The following is a 22,313-nucleotide window of genomic DNA, read 5'->3' as shown; positions in this document are numbered from 1 at the left end:
GTATCTTTGGTTTTCACCCAGAAATGCCTCCTGAATTTGGGCTGTTTTGTGCGAGCTGAGCGTGGAGACCCCATTTAGGGGAAGGCAGCATCCCTGCTCTGGGTGGTGTAAGGATCCCTGTGCTGAGCACTGCTGTGCCCTGAGCCCTGCCCCACGTCCCGAGGTCTCTTTGGATGTGTTTCATAATCTGCTCATGCCTCACCTCCCCACTACACCACTGAACTCTTGCTATTCCTCCTCAGAGGCCCCCAGAGATGGTGTTGGGCTGCAAAGCCAGACAAGCCCAGTGTCCCCAGTGTCCCCAGTGTCCCCTCGGCCCTGCCCAGCCCACCACGGTCCCCCCAAACCCCCAGCCCGTGCTTGGTGCCACTAGATGGCATTTGAGCACTGCACACCCACCGGCACCGGGAGCTGCTTAACCCTCCTTACAAAACCCTCCTGGTCTCCCTCTCATCTCCAAACCTCATCATCCACACCAGTTCAATTTCTCTTCCAAGGGACAGAAAAGCACCAAGCCAAAATAAAGCAAAAATCTGGTTAAAAGATGAAAAGCCCAGGTTTTGCAGAGGTTCTGGGTCTCACAGCAGCCGCCAGGGAGGGGCATCCCACGGTGGTAGGAAATTCCTTCTGCTTAAATGGATGAGCAGCTGGAGCAGCCACGCGGCTGCTGTGCCACTGCTGCAGGTGGGAAAACACACAAGCTTGAGAAATGATGCTTCAGGTGCGACCCAGTGGGACTAGAGAAGAGGAATTTTAACCAAATCTGGCTTATTCTGCCAAGATTGCGGAGAGGGGTATAAAAGAGGGATGGGCAGTGCTTATACCCCCCTGGCTCAGCTTTCTGTTCTCTCCCCACTCAAGAGGCACAAATGACCCCTCCACCCACTCAGCTGACCCTCAGGAAAACCCCTCCCAAAATAACACACTGGAATGGGAGAAAAAAGCATAAGGATAAACCTCCCAGGCTGGAAAAACAGCTGAGACCCCCAAGGAGCATCCCTCAGCCAGGCACTTCCAAAGAAGCATTGCTGGCTCTCCAGAGAACAATGGCAGTGAGAAAAAGGGGCAGCAGCAGCTCTTGGAGACATTATTGGAGACATTATTGGAGATACCAATAATTCCTCAATTTCTGGGGCATCTCCCCACAAGGAGCACCCACCCATCCTCCCCACAGCCACCCCCTTTGCTGAGCAGGATCCAGAGAAAGAGTAATATTTATTTTTTCTTTTTCTTTCAGTTGTTTATTTTCAAGCTCCAAAAGGGGTATTATTGTAGAGACAGGAAAAATAACAACTGGAAAGCTGTTCTCATGGGGTAGAGACAGTGTCCCTTGAGGATGGACAGGGCTGATGGCTGAGGAGGCAGCAGCAGCTCTGGTGCAGGGACATCGTGCACCCAGGACCCCCTCACCATGGCAAAGCTGCTCAGTGACAAACCCATGGCACCAGCTCTGCCTTTCTGAACCACATGTCCACCTGCTCTTTTATTTTCCCCACATCCAGATCCCAATAAAAGCAATAAAACTCCCATTTAAAGCTGGGAGCCAAGGCATGGGGTGCAGGCTGTGGGTTGAGCACCTGCAAAGCTGGACAGGCTTTTTTGCTCTCTAAAGAAACAGGAACCAGCTCCTCCAGAAGGTAAAATCTGTGTGTTCCCCCCGCCCCAAACAGTGCTTTAAAGGCTAAAGATGTCCCTGCACCCCCTAAAGGGGCTGCACAGAGGCCATTGGGTTCTCATCCTGGCTCTGCCCTGCAACCTTTGGCCACAGGCAAGGAGTCAGCAGGGGACAGAGCCAATCCCTGTCCCCGGGCTGTGCTGGGACACCCAGAGGCAGCACTGCAGGGTACAAGGAGCACGTCCCACATCCTAGCTCCTCTCAGGGGATGCTGTGCTGAGAGTGGACACACAAAGCCCAGGGAGATGGAGAAAGCTGTCTGCGGAAACCTCCCAGGAGCCAAGCGCTTTAATTTATCATCATCATCATGGTTTCTTTTCTTTTCCCTGCTGCCCAAAGGGTATTTGTTCCACGTGCAGTGGTCCCACGGTGTCCTGCCACTCCTGCTCTGCCCCCAGAGCACCCGGGGCGGTGGGACGGGGTTGCTTTTCTTGGCGAGGCGCTTTTGGCTTCCACGATCACACAAACTGTAACAAGCTTTACAAGGAGACACTGGCGAGTCCCAAGGTTTGGCAGCAACCTTTCTCAGTGTGGGCAGGAGGCTATGCCATCCCCTCCTCCTCCATCATACATGTCCTTCAGCCTCTTCACCTTCAGAACCAGCAGTTTTGCGTCCTTTTCCGCACGCCGCCTTCTCCTCTGCTTTTCCCGCTCCAGTTTTGCTGGCTGCTTCCTGCCAAACAGCAAATGAAACACACTGAGCTGGAAAGGGGAGAGGGAAGGGGCAGGCAGGAGGCAGGGGTGCTGGGAAGAGGCTCAGACAGGATGGGGAGAGGTAAAATTGCCCCCCACAACTCCCCTGTGCCCATCGAGCAGTGCAGCTCCCACTGGTGGGTTCTGCTTCCTTGGCTCAGTGGCTGGTGGAGGTTAAAGCTTTTGGAAAGGGTGTGGGAGCCCTGGGAATGATGTGGAGCACCTCACTGAAAGCAGGGCCTGACACAGAGTGTGGATGGACGGATGGATGGATGGATGGATGGATGGATGGATGGATGGATGGATGGATGGATGGATGGACGGACGGACAGGGAAAAAAGGGATGAGGAGGTAAGGCAGCAGTGCCAGAGTGGAGATACGGGACCAAGCTGTGGGTGCAGCCCACCAAGAAGGTGCAGGAGAGCAGCACTCGGGCTCAGGGCAGCCTTATGCCAGCCCCAGCAGTGACTGTGCCCATCACAGCTGGCCACACAAGCCAAGCTCAGTGCCAGCAGCTGGCCCTGATCCTTGCCCAAGCTGCTTGTCCCAGCACGCTGCTCCCCAGGGGCTGCACCAGTCACTTAATCCACAGCCTCCACCTCCAGACACTGCTTCAGAAGAGGTTACACTAAAAATGACCCATGCAGATGGCTTGCAAAGCTGTGTCCTCTCTCATTACAGTACAGCAGGTTTTGTTCAGTGGAATTTTGGATGAGAGCCTGTTCTGAGACAGCGATCTCTCCACCCAAGCACAGGAGCAGGTATTGCCTTACCAGCTTCAGGAAATCCACACTATCATGTCTCAAAATACTCCTGCCAGAGATGGAATGACACTTCATTTTACTGGCCACCACCAATAGTCACTGGCTGGGAGCAGCCAAGTTAAACACCAGTTCCAGCCCTTTATCAGCCCCTGTGAGCTCACACTGCAAATGCTTTTATTGATGATTGAGCACCTGATGGCACCCTCCGCATAAGAGAGACCAAGAAGTAAAACACTTCTTCCCACTGCAGCAGGCTCTATCCCATCCTGACCTAAAATTTAATCTGTCCAATCCTCCATCCTCCATCCTAATTTAATTTGGTTTAACCCATCTGTTCTCATCTGTGGAGCATCCCTCAGCGCAACCCTGGATGGCCAGAAACGATCAGCACTCACCTTTGCATCCCTCTCTGCAAACTTTGTGAACATGTTGGCATAGATCCTGCGGTCCCTCTCGTTGTGCTCCTTGGTTTTCTTCTGGCACACAGAGATTTGGGATTTCGCTGCTTTGTTCTGTGGGTTCACTTCCAGCACTTTTTGAAAGTCACATTTGGCCAGCTCGAACTCGTTCATCAATAACCTGGCTTCACCCCTCCTGTACAAGCCTTTCTCATTGTCCTGGTCCAACCCCAGAGCCTGGGAACACACACAGGTCTCTGTTAACATCTCTGAGCCCTCCCAAGAGATCCCCCACAGCTGAAGCCTCAATAAATCTGTCAAATTTAGGACAAGGTGGCTTCAAATCTCCAGAGCATCTTGCTCGACAAAAATTGCCTCATCCCCATTGGCAGCTGGGAGATCATTAGTGAAGTTTTATTATCTCTCCTTGCTTAAAATACCCCTGAGTGTGGCGGGCATACTCCTTCTTATACAAAAAGAAATTTTTAAAAACTCCACCAAACTCCCAATGAGAACATGCAGGAGAAGAGGAGGCTTCATCCTCCAGGCTCATGCTGATGCCTTAGGACTTCAGCTTTTATATTTTTCATATATGTAATTCTAAACTCCATGTACAGGGCTAGCTGCTGTTCTCCCATTTTGGTCAGACACAACAATTCCCCTCCAGGCCTGGAATCAAGGACACCTCAACTGCCTCAGGCCCCAAGATATGGAAACAAAAGTGAGTTGGGGGGAGAAAACTGGGGTTAAATTACGTCATTACCTGAAGCTGTAATTGCAAGATTAACCCCCGATATGAAAATGGCCAAGTGAGAACTCGTGACCCATCATTGTCCATTTTTTGGGGCGCAGTCCGTAAATGTACATCAAGGTCGTTCAATAAATACAAATGCTTTTTATCCCCTTAATTTTGTCTGGCCTCTGTGTTTGGGTAGCCCGTAAAGGCACCAGTTTCTGGTGCCCAGGGATGGCAGCAGGGCCCCCCTACCTTGTCACAGCACTCGACAGCCTTGGCGTACTCGCGCAGCTTCAGGTAGCACATGGCCAGGTTGAGGAAGGCAGCCAGCAGGAAGGAGTCCGAGGCTTTGGACTCCTTCTCAGACAAGCCATACTCCATCTCCAGCCAGGACACAATCTTCCCATACTGAATCACCGCCTGCAGGTACTTGCCTTCCTGAAAGGAGCAAAAAAATGAGGCTCAGGCTGCCCCTGGGGTGTCCTGTGAGCAGGTGACAAGTGGGGTGTTCAGTAAACACAGGCAAGGAGGAGGATCCCAGCTCCTACAGAACCAGCAGGTTTGGGAAATTCTGAGCCAGAACAGTGGGGAGCTGGGGTGCCCCAGCTGGGAGGGGGAATGCAAAGCCCCTCAGCAGGGTTTGATCTGCTGTCCTGCTCTGCAGGGAGCACACAGAGCCAAGGCAGTGCTGGCAAGGGATGAGATATCTCAGGGAGCATCAAGGAGTGAGAAAAAGGCAGAGGGAGGGCAGGACTCACCCTCCCCAGCCCTATCTGGGGGCACATGGCTTCTGTGACGCTGATGGCTGCCAAACTCAGCCCCAGCTCCCCTGCTCTGCCTCTGCCACCCCCGAGTTCACAAACCTTGAAGTACATGGTGCCCTTCTCCTTGACCACGGCCGCCTGCTCCAGCTTCTCCTTGGTGTCCATCTCCCACGACTCCTTGGCCTGCAAAGGAACACTTGGAGCACTCCCAGGGGAGCAGAGCAGCCTCCCCTGCCCCAGCAGCACCGTGCCACCCTCTGGGACAGCGTGGTGACACCCAGGGCTCAGCAGGGCTGTGCCACAGAGCCTGCACACAGGTCCTGCCCCTGCTTTGGCCAGAGGGATGGCACAGGCAGGGGACCCATCCAGGGATGTGCAAATCCCATGGGCTTCTCCTGCATCCCATCCCCATGGGCACAGCCAAGGGCTGGCTGGATGGAGCAGCGTTTATCTGTGCAGTCCAGGGGAAAAAAAAAAAAAAAAGAGAGGAAAAAAGGAGAAAAAAGGGAAAGAAAATAAAAAGAAAAAAGGAGAAAATGGAAAAAAGTAGAAAAAAGGAAAAATTATGAGAAAATAGGAAAAAAGAGGAGAAAAGAAGAGAAAAAGCAAGGAAAAAAGGAGAAAAAGGAGGAGAAAAAAAAAAGAAAAAGAAGAGGGGGAAAAAAAAGGAAGAAGAAACAATAATATTAAAATAAAAAGAAAGTACAAAAGGACAAGGTTAGGAACAAATAAGAGACCCAGCCTTGGAGCTGAGCCACAAGAATAAAACAAACCAACAGAGAAGAACAAATTGAGAACACGAAGCTCCTCGGTGACGTGTCCACTCCAGCAGGGGTTGGGCTGCAGCCACGCCAGGGACAAAGGCTGGAGGCTGCACAGGCCCTGACATTCCTGCAGCCCAGGCAGGGACAGCAGCACCTCTGCCCTCACCTTCTCAAAGCTCTTCAGGGTCACCTCGTACACCAGCTCTGCGTTGCCCTGGATGCCGAATTTTGGCTTCCCGGCCTCGCCAAAGCCGTACCTGCAGGGCAGGGGAGGCACTCAGAGAGGGGAAAATCTGATTTTCAGCAGAGCTCGCCCATAAATGCACACCCAGGCTGCCACCCACGGCTTTCTAGCATTTTGGGGACAGGTGATGTTACTCTCCATGAGCCTGTGGACGTACAGTGCATACATTGGGAATTGTCCCTTCTGGCTGCATCAAAGCCATATTTTTACACAGGCTTCTCTCCAGCCCTGATCATTTCCAGAGAGACATTTTCATCTCAGACACTGGGCTGGGCTAAAGCCCTTTCACCTGTTTTTTTTTTTTTAAATCATCTCAATATTCCTGTTTACATGCCACTGGTCACCCCTGCTGGTGTCCTCTGAGGCTCTCCCTGAGAGTTCTATTTTCAGGATCACCATGTCCCACAAGGGCTGGAGGCTGAGACCCACTCAGAATCGCTGTGGGGATGCTCCTCACCGTGGGCTGAGGTAGAGGATGCAGTGCTCTCCCCTCTGCATCTTCTCCAGGGCCTTGTCAATGCCGATGGGGATGTCGTGGTCCTCTCCTTCGCCCACCACGAACTTCACGTCCTTGCAGTCGAACCTGTGGCCACCACAGAATCCCTCCAGGTGAACTGCGGAGGGGAAAGAGGGGCAGGGTGGCACTCAGAATCACCATGGAGAAAACTGGGCTCCAAAGTGTCTTAGAAAGCATTTTATAAAGCATCTCTCCCAAAACTCAGCAGAGCCTGCAGGAGGGAAGACCCAGGGCTGGAGGAGAGGGATGGGGAGGCCTTGGGAACGTTGCTGAAAAGCAAGGCAGGCATATCTTGTCTAAGCAGGGACCAAACAACAGATAAACATCGTGACTAATATGTTCCCCTCGCACTCAAGTGCACGAGTCAAGCCTTACTGGAACTAGATATTGCTCCTGGCACGGCGCCACGCAGAGTTTATCACGGTGATTACAAATCCCCTATACTGTGCTATACTGCCTTGACTCCTGCCTCCACAGCAAGGCCACGTTCTCCCGACTCTGAGAACTCAAAGTACAAGATAAACTTTTTTATTTTTAATCTTCAACCAGGAGCCGTGCTGTTCCAGCCCCAGCGGCTGGCAGAGGCGCAGGCAGAGCGGACACCGGGTACCTGGCACATTCTGCACCTGGCACTCCTGCCTGCCTCTCCACAGCAAGATTATTCTTTTATTTATGCAAACCTGAAGACGTTCCAGGCTTTGGGGACGCTTTTACAACCTTTGCATTCTGCTTGCAGGGTAAAAGGCATACACACACGTGCAGGCATCAAGGAAAAGCAATTTCACAAGGAACTCCCACATATTGTTGGGGGGGAAAAAAAAGCTAAAACAAACAACAACAACAAAAAAGCTTTGTAAGAGGAAGAAATTCACAGCTGTTCTTAAAGGTTTTGCAGCCTGCAAAGACATGAGATTACCTTTGTTTGAGGGGAACAGAATGCAGCCTGAGATGCTGCAGGGCACTGAGCATCCTGCTGTGGTGGCAGGTGAGGGGCAGGACAAGCTGGGCACCAGAAACAGCCATGAGGGTCTGGGCTCTGCACAGGAGAGCTGCAGCCTGGGCTGAAGGAAATCTGAGCCTAACTCCTGCCCTGGGAGACCCTCAGAAGTCCCTGGGACACATCCTGCATCCATCACTGGTGCTCAGTGACCACATCAGTCAGGCTGCTGTGAGCTCACCCAGCTTGGCATAAGGACAAAAAGCAAATCCACCTCCACCAGGGACAACCTCTGCTCTTGCACTACTCAAAAACCAAGCTGGCTGGTTCTTTAGACACAGGAAATGTGGAAAATCCTGCCTAAAATACAGGTAAGCCACCCCACAGCCCTGTGTATTTCCCTGCTCGCTCCTGGCCAGCACAGATCCATAATCCCTGACCCCAAAAGCAGAACTGCAGCTCCCCCAGGTCCCACATCCCCTGTGGAATGTGGTGGTGATGGGAGGATCCGCTTTAAAACAGGATGCACGAGGGGATGTTGTGATCCTTCCTTCCAAGGATAGCGCTGCCCTGTTTTAATTGCACAGAAAACACAGCGAGCACAGAGGGGAAAATCTCAGCTCGGGTTTCCAGGAGTGGGTCAGCTGGTTCAGCCGCTCTTGGATTACAGAGAAAAAAAAGTCACTGAAGGAACATCACTCCGGTTGCAGCTCTGACTTATTGTTCTCTCAGTGCCTGCAGCGATTTTGTTTTTGAAGAGCTGAGAACAGAGTGTACTGAGTGCGGCTGGCACACGAACTTGATGTGCTGACAGCAATTTGTACTCAGATTAAAAACGGAGAAGGAGGAGGGGTGTGGGGGGAAAGGATGTAACAAAAGCTGGAATGCCAGATTTCAACTGCAGCACAGGTTTTAGGGAGCAGAGCTGGGATTTAGGGTCTGTAAAACTTAAAGCCTATAAAAACCCGGAGGTGCTTGCTCCTGGAAGAGTGATTTATCCCAGCTTTATTCCAGCACCTCCCAAACTACACAGCTGAGGTAAACCATGGACTGCTGTGCCACCCCCAGAACAGTGACCACTGCTCAGACAGTGGAATTTCAGTTCAAATCTCATTTTCCCTAAAAGAGAGTCAGGTTAGAAGAACCATCCACTTAAAGCTGCGAGCTTGGTAAGCTCTCACAGCTCAGATTCAATTTCTCAGTTGATAAAGGGACTTTAGGATCTTTGTGTACAGGAGCTCTGGAATTAAGAAATGAAAGTAAATGTGTCCCATATGAAGCAAGCCCTGTGTGTGTGTCTGAGCAGTTCTTAGAAAGGAAAAAAACCTAAATCTCAGTCTGCCCTCCCCTGTCCAGCCCCACGAAATGTCTGCTCCAGAGATGGGACCAGAAGAGGGACAGTCCAATGGGATGTGAGCTCCTCATCCTCCCACATCAGCTGAGACCACCCCAGCCTCAGCAAACCCCTTGTAATAATTTCCTTCCCCCCACCATCAGCAGCCCTGTGGCCGTAAGGGAAGGCAAAAGCCCCATTCTGTAAGAAATGTGATGGGAACCCCCAAAAACACCATCAACAGTGGAACGAGGAGGCCAAAGAAACTGCTGAGTGTCCAAAACACTGAGCAAGATCTCAGAGGAGCATCCCCAGCTGCTCTCCAGCCCACCTGGCCCTGGATGGATGTCACTGCATCCGTGTCACTGCTCAGGGCAGGGATCAGCTCAGGACTGAGCCCTGCCTGTCCCACAGGGACCAGCACTCACTCTCCACTGTAGCTCCTTCATTGGGGTTGGAGTAACCTTCCCCCTTCCTCTTGATCCTCCGGATGATCCCTCCATCCTCAAACAAGTCCTCGCCCTTGAAGTCAAGCAGCTCGACCTAAAAAATAATAAAGGGGAAAAGTGGGCAGAGAGCAGGGAAGGGGAAAGGAGAAGAGAAAAACAACAGAGAGCCACAAAGCAGCAGTTCATCCCCTGGCTGGAGAAGCAAGCCAGCTAATTCTCCTTTCAGCTGACGAGCAGAAGTTGCCCATAAAAACCCAGATCCAAAAACCACAGCATAATACACAGGATTTATTAGAATCTGGGACACATCCAGTACCTGAAGCATAGCACAAAGTAACAGCAAAAATAAGTTTATTGAACCTGTAAGGGTACAACACAGCTGATGCTGTGAAAATCCCCCAGAGTGAGCAGGAGCTTCCCCTTCATCCTGTGATGGGATCAGCTCTGAACCTCAGCTTAGTCCACACTTGGAAGGCCTAAACCTTAATTTAGGACAGACTCTCTCCTCCTTCCATGTCCCAAAGAGCCCTGCCCAGGGAGTCCTCAGTGCCAAACCCTTACCTTTCCTACCACCCCTCAGCACTAATGGTTTTCTAGCACCTGCAGGCATTTCCCAGCTGCTTTCTCCTTCCCTTGTGCATGTTGAAACCAGGAATATGCCCACTCCCTGCCCCAGCACCAGGATTCTGCTAAACTGGAGTTTCAGTCCCAGCCTTCCAGCTCAGACACACATTTCTGAGAAAGCCCTGGCAGCAGTTCCTGGAGCAGAGGGACACGTTTCAGGAATCCAAGTTGGCTTGTTGCTTTCTTTTTTTTTTTTGTTGTTTGGGGTTTGTTTTTTTATCATTATTATTAATAATATTTTTTTTTTTATTTCTGAGCTGGCTGGCAAGGCAGAAAGGGAGGGAGCTGGCAGGCTCACCAGCATTACTTGCCTCAAAGAAGAGGGTGGCATTGGAGGGGATTTTGGGGGCACTGCCAGCAGAGCCGTAGGCGTACTCAGGTTTGCAGAGCAGGTAGCAGATCTCTCCCTTCTTCATGGTGGCCACCCCAATGTCCCATGCCTTGATGACCTGACCTAGGAGGAAGGCAGGTGTCAGGCAGGAGGGAGCAAGCAGCAACTCAGCAACAAACCCAAAACAAAACAACCCCACATTCAGCAGTGACCTAAGGCGGGGCTGATGCTGTCCAGCTGTCCTGCAGCAGGTTCAGGGGTGATCCCGGGCTGATCCCACCCTCCAGCATCCCCTGGAGCAGCTCACCCTTGCCCAGGCTGAAGATGAAGGGCTCGTTCCGATCACGGCTGGAGTCGAACTTCTTCCCGTTGGCCAATTTCCCTTTGTAGTGCACATAGACCTTGTCCCCAATCATGGGACACTCATCCTCACTCCCAGGTCTCTTAATGATCTGAGAGAGAGAAACCACCCGTGAGCTGGGGCCGTGGATGCATATGGAAAGGGAGGGAGATACACACACAGGCATTTACATAAAAAAATATATATATACACATATAGACCCCAGTGCTGCCCTGAGTAACAGCAGGGAGCTACTCAATTTACCCCTAAATTTGCCCATCATCAACTCCTGAAAACAAATCTCAAAGTGGAGCCAACAGCAGTGGAGCTGGACTGGGCTGGGAGCAGAGACCAGTCCACACTGGGACTGGATAAACACCATGGCTCCAAACCTGCAGTGAGCACAGCTCCACTCACTCTGTCCATACACATTTTACTCACAGGGGTGTGTCAGCTCACTACTCACTCCTTGTCAACACTTTTTTCTGCAGGCTGCAGCCGGGAACAAGCAGTTCTCGAGCTGAGGATGGAGCAGGGGAGGATGCTATTCTTGGAGGAAAGGTCCTATTCAAGTGGAGAAGTGTAAGTGCTGAGGAGCAGAACTATCCAGAAACGGCCCTGAATATGAAAAAGGGGCTGTGGAGCAGACTGGATGACCTCAGTAATGTGCTCTTTCTAATGTTTGTGAGTCACACACAGAAATGCTTTGTGGATTTACAGCTAATAATCTGATTAGGAACACAATAGCAGTGAAATTCACGGAGCAGCCCGGGCCCACCAGCCTCAACCACCACTCCATTCTCCTTTGCTCATCCTCTTTGCCTTGGAAATGAAAGAACTCGACTCTAGAGCCCTGGAGCTGTGACCCTGAGGGCTGGGGTGACCTGCACCCCAAAGGGTAGGAGGGCAGGACAATGCAGATCCCCCTCACCTTCAGAACCCCTCGGTCCTTGGATGGGGTGATGTCCTCCCCACGCTCAGCCAGAGCTGCTGCCTGCACCTCCCCTTCACTCTTGGTGGCCTCATCAGTGGTCATGGTCTCCTTGGACCTGGGGGAACACAGCACAAACCCCGTCAGCCTGGCAGGGTTTGTCACCCTGCATGGAAACACAACGCACAAATAAAGGATTTTCCCCAAAAATTAAAGCAAGCCCAACACCAAAAGAATCCCAGCTATTTGGGTGGATGAAGAGAAAATTCATAGCAAAATGGGGGATTTTTGGGCAAACTGCTGGAGCACTGTGCTCCCAAATGTCACCACATAAGCAGCCAAGGTGCCAGAAAAGCCACGTTTTCCATTGAACACAGACTTTTTCCAATGGTTCCTGGTGAAAAAAAGAATTGCCTACAGTTTCAGAAACATATTTCCTGATGATTTCCTTCAGACCATGGGGCTATTTTGGTAGCTGCACTGCTGGGCGACACATCATCAAGGAAACATGTGACGGAGAATTAGAAAGCGATGGGATTTTTAAGACATAAACCAGATCTATTAAAGCCACTGTAATTGTGAAACTTTCCCACAGTCTTCAGCTGGTGGAAGCTGATGTTAACCAGCAGGAGAAACCATTCATTTGGGGGACTCAAAAAGAGCAAAGAAAGGATGTTTTCAGCTCCAAGGAGAGATAAGTCGCGCTGCGAGAAGAATTGCTTTCCTCGCACCCGGGTGGAAAGGGAAGGACTGGAGCCCGGCCCCCCCAGCACAGGAAGCCACTGAGACACAAAGAGCCCTGAAATGGAAGAAGCAAAGAGAAAAATAAGGGAACTACTTGTTGCAAGGCTCAATTATCACAGACTTTGGGTGGTATTTTATGGGATTCTGCTCCCTTTGCTCTGCGCTGCTGGGGTTTCAGATGGGGACATCTTTTTTTAAAAAAGCATTTAAAAAGCAAAGCAACATGTGGTGAGACCCATTATCTCACAGGTGTTTACTGGAAAATATGCCATGGGTTGCTTTGGGAGAAATGTTTGATGATGTGGTGGTGAAGCAGTGGTCACCCAAAAGGGTGATGGGTGCCCCATTCCCAGGAACATTTGGGTGAGCAGCCTGGTCTAGTGGAAGGTGCCCCTACTCATGGTGGGGGACTGGACTAGATGGCCTTTAAAGCTTCCTCCCAATGCAAACCATCCCATGATTCAATGATTGGGGTGCTGGGATGCTCTCCAAGCCACCACAGCCTTCCTCTTGGAGAGGAGTGAGGAGGAGGAGGAGGTGGTGCCCATCCCAGCACGGGCATGGCACCAGTTCCCAGCACAGATCCCCTGCAGCACCAGGGCCACATCATCCATAACCCACCCACCAGGACCAGGAGGAGCCCAAAAGGCAGCAAAGCTTGCCCAAGCATCACCCCCTTGTGGGGACAGAACCTCCCCAGCTCCACCAAGCAGCCACGGCTGGGATGCAGGAGACGGACAGGGAGGCGCTGGCTCCGGCTTGCCAGTTGCTAAATCCCACCAAGAGACATCTAAAAATACACCCTACGCATCCTTCTCATTATTTTTCTACGTAAGCAATTAGAGGAGTCATCCAGGGAAGCTGGCCAAGGCGGGCGGGAGGGGAGAGCTCTGCGTCAGCAGCCCTGGGAGGGAAGGAGCCCACAGGAGCCAGCTCTGGAGATGTGGAGATGTGGCCCTCGTTAGGAAAGAGCCCCCAGGAGCCAGCCCTGGAGATGTGGCCCAAGTTAGGAAAGAGCTCCCGGCTCCCCCGTGCAGCAACAACGGCTCCAAGTAGGTTAGAGCAAAGAGTGCACTGCTCCCACTTATCTCCCATTTGGAGCGACAGGAGGAGGCTGGCCAGGGGCCAAAATCACAATTAATTTGAAACAAACAGTTGTAGGGCAAAAAAAAAGGAAAAATATCTGCTACTCCCTGAGGTTTAAATAGAGAGCAGGCAGGGATGTCATCGAGCACAGCCAGCTTGCTGGTGGTGTCAGAGCCTGAATCTTCTTGTTTGTGTACTCTGGATAAGGGAGGGCATTAATTAATTAATTACTCTGTGCAAAAGCCCCTGGGAGATTCTGACACCCCAAGCAGGTCCTGCTTTCCCGTTGCTGCTACTACCCACAAGATTAATGTTGTAAATCTGTAAATGAAGCCAGGACAAACCATCCTCCCTCCTCTGAACATCCACACTGCTCATTTCCCTGGGATATAAACACGGATGGGTCAGAAAAGCACAGAAATAAATAAAAACGATCCTTTAAATTTAACAACTCCCTCTCGACACAGGTGCTGCTGCCTCCCAACACTGAGGAACAGCTGGAAGTGCAGAGGGGAGAATGGGATGCAGATGTCTGACCCTGGGCTGAGGACAGACAGGTATCACACATGATAGGGTTTCACCATCCATCCCCAGCCCCGATTCCTAGAAATCGGCGCACCGGGAATCTGCCAGCTCCAAATGGAAACTTCATGCTGCAGATCCCTCCCAGAGGCTCCCAGGAGGGGAAGGGGATGGGGAACAGCAGCAGGGCTGGGCAGGGCTCTGAGGGGTCTCACCTTGCCACCATGCAACCCTTGGGGAAGGTTTGGAGGTGCAGGGAGAGTCCAGGCGCACAGACACAGCGGGGAAATACCTGGTGAGAACAGGGAGGGGACAAAAAGGAAAAAATATTAAAAAACCACATATGCTTTTTTATTCTAAAACAGGATTTCAGAAGAAGAAGGGAGAACAGAGCAGTTTGGAGACCATCATGGTCAGAAATGGGTGATGAAGACTATGGCCAAAACCTGTTTTGACTCCCTGTTTCCACAAAACAGCATCTCACCATCAGCTTTACAAAAAATAAATCAAGGCTATATCCTGCCCAACTGCTGCACTGGGATGAAAATTAACAGGATGAAAAAATAAGAAGAGTTGGCTGCTCCAGGGTTTGTTTTTTAAGACCCACGTAGCACAAAGCACTTTCACTTCCACAGCACCACAGCAGCCCTAAAAGCTCAGATTGCAACACAGGAGGGAGTTTCTTGAAAACGCAAAGGTCAGGCTTTAAAAAAAACAAATCTGAAAGAACAGCAGGGAGATGTGGGGCCCTGGATCCTGGTGATCATCACCCCAAATCCCAGCCCCTCAAGCTGCACAGGCATCCCCCAGCACAGACTGATAATGAAGAATAACCCAATTAGTGCAGCTGCTGTCTCTCTCTCCACTGTCCCACAGTGGATTGCTTCCCCTTCCATCACAAACTGCTTTTTTCCTAATAAAATCCCTTCTTGCTGAGCAAGCTGTGCCTGTGCAGAGGAGAGGACACACCAGAGCAGTGATTTTTCCTGGATGAGGGTGTTTTAAGACACCTCAAGGCCAGCCTGCTGAGCAGAGGCCAAGGAAGGTGATGGTCATGAGTTAAATTTGGGATTTCTAACAGAACATGACGTTCCTAAGATGGACAAGCAGCTCCACATAAGCTTCAGCTGCATCCCAACACAGAAGGACACACCTGGACATTCAGTGCCATTTCTCACACTCATACATTACAGTTAATTTTTTTTTTTTTTTTTTTTTTAATCCTGGCCACTTTCTCCACCTCCTTCAAAACAAACAGGGAAGCCATAAAATTGAACCCATTGTTCACCAACCCAGAGCTCCCACGGATCAATTTACTTCCCACCCTGCACGTTGTGCAAGCGGCCAACACCCCGGCGGGCCAGGCACGGCGGCTCCTGCTCCAACAAAAATCCAAAATGCAAACAGAGCTGCTGGGATTGCCCCCATGGCACCCGGGGTGAGCCCTGATTCACCAGACACCACAGCACAATCCCTGTTTTCCTGCATCCAGGGTGAACAATGTGGAGACCCTGGCACCAAACATTGGCACCACACCTTGGGGACACCTCAGAGAGGGATGCAGCCCCCAAGGACCGTGAGGTATCTGCCCATGAGCACAAAGGCACCATCAGGGGAAGGTTTTAAAACAATTAAGAGGATAGAAAACTACTGAGTGCAGCTCACTTATGTTCCCATCACTCTGGCTGCACCATTCTGCCTGGCGGATATTTTTAAGCTTCTGAAATGGTTTTATTTAAGGTTCAAGTCATAACTAATTGATTTTTTTTTAAACATATGTGGGGTAAGAGGCTGTTCCTCAGCTGCAGAGAGAGGAGCAAGTGAGCAGGATGGGTCAGTAACCCTGCCAGAATAAATATCCCAGGCAAAAGCAGGATGGGTTCAGTGTCTCTGCATCCCCTGGGGTGAAGTGAGCGGGCCCGTGCCAGCAGCACACAAAAGACTTTCAGAGAGAAGTGGTTTTATCCCCCCCAGTTCACAATATAAACCCATTAAAAATTATCTGGGTCTTCTGCTGGTTTTCTAGCAAGGAAATGCTTGCTTGGTTTTCCCAGGTCACTTCAAAATAAAAAAATAAAATCAGAGGGATAAAGCTGCTCTGAGGTCTCTGGTGAGCAGCCTGTGGTGCATCTCCTCCAGAGCGGGAACCCACAGGCACAACACCCTCCACTTTCATGTCAAAGGGAATTCAAAAAAAGCAGCATTTTCTTTTCTCCTCCCTTATTTTGAAGGATAAGCTTACACCAGGGAAAATCCCACAAAATCCACAGACATTGATGGGTAGCTGCTGTCCCCAGGGGTTAAGGCGCCAGGGGCAGGATGAGGCTGAGGATTTTACACAGGGATGCTCTGCTGCTCCTTTCCTACCTGTCCCCAGCAAGGATTTCAGCTGCTTCCACCACAAAAATCACAGAACAGATCCTCAAAACACTGGAAAAACCAGGAATGCCCAAAGTCTCTGCTCTGCATCAGCGGGGAGAGGCAGCAGCCTGCACCCACCCTGCTCCTGAGGGGCTGGCACAGCTTCTGGTGATGGCAAAAACAAATGACAAAACAGATGATAAAACAAAATAATCCAGGAAATATGGGAATAATGAGGGTGTAAAGAGCTGTTCCACACCAGCCTGAGCTTCCTGGGAGATGTCTGGCACCCTAACAAGCTCAGAGGCAGTAACATATAGACATGAAGCAGTGGGGAATGCAACCTCCCAAAGCTTTCATAAATTGGGATTATGTAACTGGACAGGGGAAAAAAAATAATAATATAGCCAAGCAGGTTATATAAACCATCTGTAAAATGTGAGAAAGCACTTGACATCCCACTACCCACTCCTTGGCACCCTCTTCCTGGGTTTTCTGCCACCAAAAACGAGCGAGGTCCTTCCAGTTGTGTCAAAACAAGCAGGGACAACAGACCAGCCAGGCTTTTGGGAGCTAAATATTGCACCTCTGGCTGGTAAATGTGAAGTTTCCCTCCCCACAGAGCACAGCAAGGGAAGCCCAAGCCCTCCACTGGCAGCAGCTACAGCAGTGCTGAGCAAACTGAATTTCAAGTGACAGTTTGGGGGGGGACTAAAATAAACACTAAACAGAAATAAACAAGAAACTCCTTGTTTGCCAATTCCGTTTTAATTTAGCCTTTTCTCCGGGATAAATGGGGCAATTAAACTTGGATTTATTTAATTTTGTTTGTTTGTTTGTTTGTAGAAGCATCTCACTGCTCAGATTTGGGGGTTTCTCCAAGCAATTTGTGAGCCCTGGCAGGGGCAAATGCTGGGTTTGATGATTTATCCCCACGAACGAGGGCTGAGCAGCACCAGGAGCATCCCCAGGGGGGAATCCCCAGCTCAGCACCCAGAAATAACCCAGCACCAGCTGCACCATAAATGCCAAATTATTTCGGGCAATTCCCAGTGAAACCAGCCTGCTCTGGGGCCAAGGGAGGAATTCTTGGAGAAGCATCACAAGGGGACAAACTGGGGTGGCAGTGCCATGGCTGTGAGGGGCAGGGGACAGCACAGATTTGGGGACAATGCTGCACCCCCTGCCACCAGAGGGTGAGGACGGCTCTGACACACACCTGGTGGGCAGCACCTGGGCTGGGGAGTGAGGCTGCATCACACCTGAGCTCCTTTTTGGGATGGTGGCACCTCCCAGGAATGATGCTCCTTGTCAGGCTCATTTTATTTAATGTAAATAAAAAAGTACTTGCAATAATAATATTTTTCCATCTAAGGACAATTATTTTTCCATCTAAGAGGAATACTGCTATTTACAAAGATGGGGCACTGCAGGTAGAGGAAGATTTAACTGCAGTCCCTCACAGCTCCTGACTCCTCACTTTACGATTATTTTCCTCATTTTCCAACGCGCTCGCTTGCAAAATCAGAAATCCTTACTAATCACAATTACTAGTTATGGAAAAAGCCTGTCAGCTCCATGAAAAACAAGTTACATGAACAACTTGTACGTTAGAGCACTCGTGGCCACTGCTTTACACCCACAAGCACAGAGCACTAAAATAATAATAATAAAAAAAATCCTTGCTAAGTAATATCTATCTCCCTGTAATGTGCACAGGATCAGGAGGAGTTTCACAGCTCCCTCAAGGGGCTGCAACAACTTTATATGAATTCATGTAACTGAGAGTGACTGTAAAATAAAATTGATATAAAATAGTACAAAATGAGAACTATCTGAGGACAAAGCATTTTTCAAGCCATTTACAAAATATTTTCCCCCTGAGCCAGCCTGGGAGCTGCAGCCAGCCCGAGGAGGTCTTGGTGCCAAGCATCTCAAACCTTCCAGCAAACTTTCTCCTTCTGCAAGCAGGTAATTAATTAAAACACGCGTAACCACGCGGCAGTGATGTTCCTGAGGGATGCAGTTTGCTTTTTGCTCAGGAATTGTCCTTATTTTTTGGTTCATCCCAGCAGGAAGATGCTCTAACAGCGCTGGGAAAGGACCCCAGCATGACTGAAGCGTGTGCTGCGCAAACACAGCCTTGGGAAGATGAGGTTATTTGCATTTATTAAAAAAAAAATTAAAAAAATCCAGATACAGGCTCTGCCAGACGTATTTAATGATTTTCTTCTCCCCAGCCCTTCAACAGGACAGGGGAGGAGGCAGGAGGGAGGCAGCTTGCTTATGTTTTAAAGGAAGCAGCAATTTATGCTTTCAACTTTTTTAAACTTTCAATGCCAATTCCCAGGTTGGCTTTGATATCCCAGTGACGCCCTCAAACCCACCTGAAGTTTAATAGCTCATTAGGGTGAGACACTATTTAAACTCTATATTTAAAGCCATAAAGTATCAGCTCCTGGCTTCTTTTTTAAGGGTACTTTTGTTTTTAAGGGTACTTTTATTATTTGCAGGAATTCAGTGCAGCTTTGGAGCCTTTCCATTATATTTTATTTTTTTTATTATTATTTGCACCGGTGGGGGCAGAAACTCGGGACAGCTTTGGAGCCTTTCCATTATATTTTATTTTTTTATTATTTGCACCGGTGGGGGCAGAAATTCAGTGCCGATTTGGAGCTGCATTCTGGGGACACCCCGATGTCAGACCCATCTCCCACAAGCTTCTACATCCCATTGTGTCAAACAGAGTTTCCTGGGAAGAGCAGGCTCACTCCAAAGTGCCTTTTAAAAACAGAACCTCCGCAAGAGTTTTTACGCCCGGAGAGGAGGGGAAATGGCAGAAACTTTTTTAAAAAATTACATTTACCTTGTGCAGCCGCTTCTACCTGCTGTGTGCGGTGATGCGCGCACCCTGCGGGCTCTCTGTGCCCGGCGCTGTCAGGAGAAGCGCTCCGGGAGCCTCGGATGGGGCCGGAGAAGCGGAACCCGCCCGGGCAGCACCGGCACCGGAGCATCCCCACGGGAACTCCCCACGGCGGCTCCGCGGGGCGCAGACCCCGCCGCCACCCTCACCCCGCGGGCGCCGCCATCCCCTTCCCCGGCGCCCCTTCCCCGCTCGGTGTCCCCGCACGTCCCCGGCACGTCCCAGCCCCGCACCGCCGCACGCTCCCGCACCGCCTGACCCCCAGCGGTCCCGCAGCCCCGCACGGGTGTGGCGGGGGCCCAGCGCCGCTCACGGGGCTCTCCGGCCCGCGGTCCCACCTGTGGCCGCCGCTGTCGCCGCCGCCGCCGCCGCCGCCCGGCTCCGAGTGGCCCCGCGCGCCCGCCCGGCCCGGCCGCCCCGCCCCGCGCCTCGGCCCCGCCCCGCCAGCGTCCCATTGGCCGCACCGCCTGCCCGTCTCCGGTTCGCACCTTGCTATTGGCTGCGGAGGAGGGGATATGCAAATCAGAGCGCTGTGCCCGCGCGCTCGCCCGGGTGGCACCGGCGGGGCCGGGAGGGAGCGGGGACAAGGAGAGGGGACGGGGACAGGGAATAGGGGACGGGGACAGGGAGAGGGAAAGGGGACGGGGACAGGGAGAGGGAAAGGGGACGGGGGATAGGGAACAGGGATGGGGACAGGGGCAGGGAACGGAGACAGAGACGGGAACAGAAAACGAGGGACAGGGAACGGGGTACAGAGGACAGGATACGGGGGACCGGGGCAGGGACAGGGGACAGGGAAATGGGACAGGGACAGGAACAGGGGACGGGGGACACAGACAGAGGACAGAGACAGGGGACAGGGACAGCCCTGCCCCGGGAAGCGCCCCGGGCTGTTTGACCCGTGCCATGCCCCGGGGCTCAGCCCCATGCCGTGCAGGGCTCCTCACTGTCTGTCCCCAACCCCGCGGCTTCGTGCGACCCCCGCAAGGACCCCCCAAACCCCGAGGTGTCCCCGAGGTGCCCCCGGCTCCCCAAGGGCAGCCCAGTCCCTCGCAGCCCCTCCGGGGGTTACAGCAAACACCGCGCTCAATAGTGAAATATTGCCTCAAGGCTGGGGACAGAGCTGTGGGTTTGGTGGACACAGCGCTGCTGGAACACGCAGAAATGTTCCAGTTCGGGATAAAAGAATTGAAATTTTTGTCAAGAATATCCCCCCCGAGATTAGAAATCAGAGCTTTTGTGATTAAACATCTCATGTCTGCCTCATTGCTGCAGCACCTGAGCCAATAGAGACAACAAAATTTGGGGGCAGATTTAAATTGGGACATCTCTGTTTTTATAAAGTGGTCATTTTTTACCAGGTTTGTGTTGTAATGAGTGCCCACAGCTCCCAACCTGCACCCTCATTCCCACAGGTTGATCCAATAAAACCTTCAGGGCCAAGCTGGAGGCAGCGCTGCATTGGTGGGTGCTCTCTCACAGGTCTGCTCTATAGCTGAGTTTGATTTCCCAGCTGTAATTTAGACACTGGTGTCACTCATTAGAAATACAGAGTGAAAATTAAAGCCTGCTTTAGGAAAGGAAAACAAAAAGTTGTTTTCATGGCATTTAATTTTCAACCCTGGTGAATCTTGCATCTGGTTTCAAACATTTCCCTCCCGGCTTTAAATTTCCAAGGGCTTTAAATATTCATATACAAAACAAAATTAAAATATTGTGGGTTTGCAATACCAGGAAAACCCACAGCATAATTCCATCAGGCCCCTGAGATAACACCAAAACCCTGAAAAACCCCATGGGACCAATGGCAGCAATGAGCGAGGGGGCTCAGCCTGGTTTGTCCTTGTACTACAAAAATGGTAATTTTTTTTTGTTTGCATAGAAAGCGCCCCCAAAAATGCATGGAAATAAAGATCAGGGTTGTTTTTTTAGAAAATAAAAGGCATCTTCCAAATCCCTGCTCTGCCAGTGCCAGACCCCTGCGGTCACTCTGCTTTCTTGGGTGGGGAGCTGCCCTAAACCCTCACTCACCCAGTGCTGGGGTCTGCCCCGCTCACCCCCAGCCCTGTAACACAACCTGGAGGAAATCTGTTCCATAAATAATCCTGTTTGGCTTTGTGACGCCTGCCAGAGGTACTGCCTGTTCCCCCTGGCCCTCCAGCTGGCCACACATGTCCTGCCCCAGCCCCAGAAGGACAGGGAGCCTTGGGGGAAGCCTGGGAGCAGGGAGCAAAGCCAAGGCACCTGCTCCCCAGCACCTCGTGTGAGGTGAGAGCAGCCTTCCTGAAACAGAGAGAGAGAGAAAAAAATCATTAAAATAAAGCAGGGGGATATTTTTATTCATCCTTGTCTTCTGCTAAAAATAACCAGCGTTAATCTGCCTGGAGAGCGTGGGGAGGAGAGAAGTCCCTGCACCTTGGCTGAGCCGTGAGGAGCCACATCAGTGAATCTCTCGAGAGTGGAGGAAGTGGCTTTTCTCTTTTCTCTCAGTTTCCTTTCGCGTGTGGCAGCACAAACCCACGGTCCTGGGGGCAGGGATCCCTCCCGGGGATCAAACCCATCCCTCCCCCCAGAACGCAGCCCACCATCGCCCATTTTGGGGATCAAGGCAGCGTTTTTGGGAGCCTGGAAGTGCTGTGGCTTTGCCCACCCTCACCCCATGGTGCGTGCACCCCTCGGGAGCCCCGTTTGGGCTGGCACGGGGGGGGCAGCGTGGCAGGAGCGGGGCTGCGGTCGTGGGAAGCTCTGTGTTTACGGGAGGTGCAGCCAGGGCTTGCACAACAGGCGGCAGAGAACAGCGGAGCAGCACAACAGCAGAACGGCAGAACACCGTGTCCTTGCCACCGGCTGTAGGTGCAGCTCCCGGCAGGGACGGACGGACATGGGGACAAGGGGCAGCGGGGCAAGAGCACCTCCTTGGCATGAGGACTGTGGAGCCCGGGGATGCAGAGCAGCTGAGGAGCCGCTTTCTGTATGAAATGGGACGTTCCCCTCAAATACAGAAATGGGACATTGCCCTCATTCCCCTCAGATGCTCCTGAGGAAAGGCCAGAGGGGGGATGCTGGCTGTGGAATGATCGGCCAGACCCATCCCCTCATCCCTCCCGAGCCTCTCCCTCTCTGGTTGGATTCAAGGCTCTCAATACGACTTTTTAACAGCCGCGGGGCCAACACATC

The 22,313-nt window shown here is 51.5% G+C and overlaps 1 protein-coding gene across 4 annotated transcripts; it reads right to left on the bottom strand.

The window, feature by feature from the left end:
* Positions 1 to 1,214: 1,214 nt before the first annotated feature.
* On the bottom strand, positions 1,215 to 19,516 carry FKBP5 (FKBP prolyl isomerase 5). Of its 4 annotated transcripts, none has more exons than XM_059488163.1 (12): positions 19,475 to 19,516; positions 14,068 to 14,144; positions 11,501 to 11,618; positions 10,537 to 10,681; positions 10,210 to 10,352; positions 9,254 to 9,368; positions 6,496 to 6,652; positions 5,961 to 6,051; positions 5,130 to 5,213; positions 4,519 to 4,704; positions 3,528 to 3,767; positions 1,215 to 2,348 (listed from the first exon to the last, which is right to left on the bottom strand). In XM_059488163.1, the coding sequence occupies exons 2-12, from the start codon at positions 14,076 to 14,078 to the stop codon at positions 2,241 to 2,243; spliced, it is 1,398 nt and encodes a 465-aa protein (XP_059344146.1). In that variant the 5' UTR covers positions 14,079 to 14,144; positions 19,475 to 19,516; the 3' UTR covers positions 1,215 to 2,240. The 4 variants fall into 4 exon arrangements, with proteins under 4 accessions (XP_059344146.1, XP_059344147.1, XP_059344148.1 ...); XM_059488164.1 differs by having other exon boundaries at positions 11,501 to 13,528; positions 19,475 to 19,506; XM_059488165.1 differs by having other exon boundaries at positions 10,210 to 10,347; positions 11,501 to 13,528; positions 19,475 to 19,506.
* Positions 19,517 to 22,313: the final 2,797 nt, after the last annotated feature.

This window comes from Ammospiza nelsoni, chromosome 23 (genome assembly GCF_027579445.1).
Source record: "Ammospiza nelsoni isolate bAmmNel1 chromosome 23, bAmmNel1.pri, whole genome shotgun sequence".
In the NCBI taxonomy this organism is placed as follows: Eukaryota; Metazoa; Chordata; class Aves; order Passeriformes; family Passerellidae; genus Ammospiza; species Ammospiza nelsoni.
The sequence above is the reverse complement of the archived record's forward strand: the minus strand, read 5'-3'. Positions and strand labels throughout refer to the sequence as shown.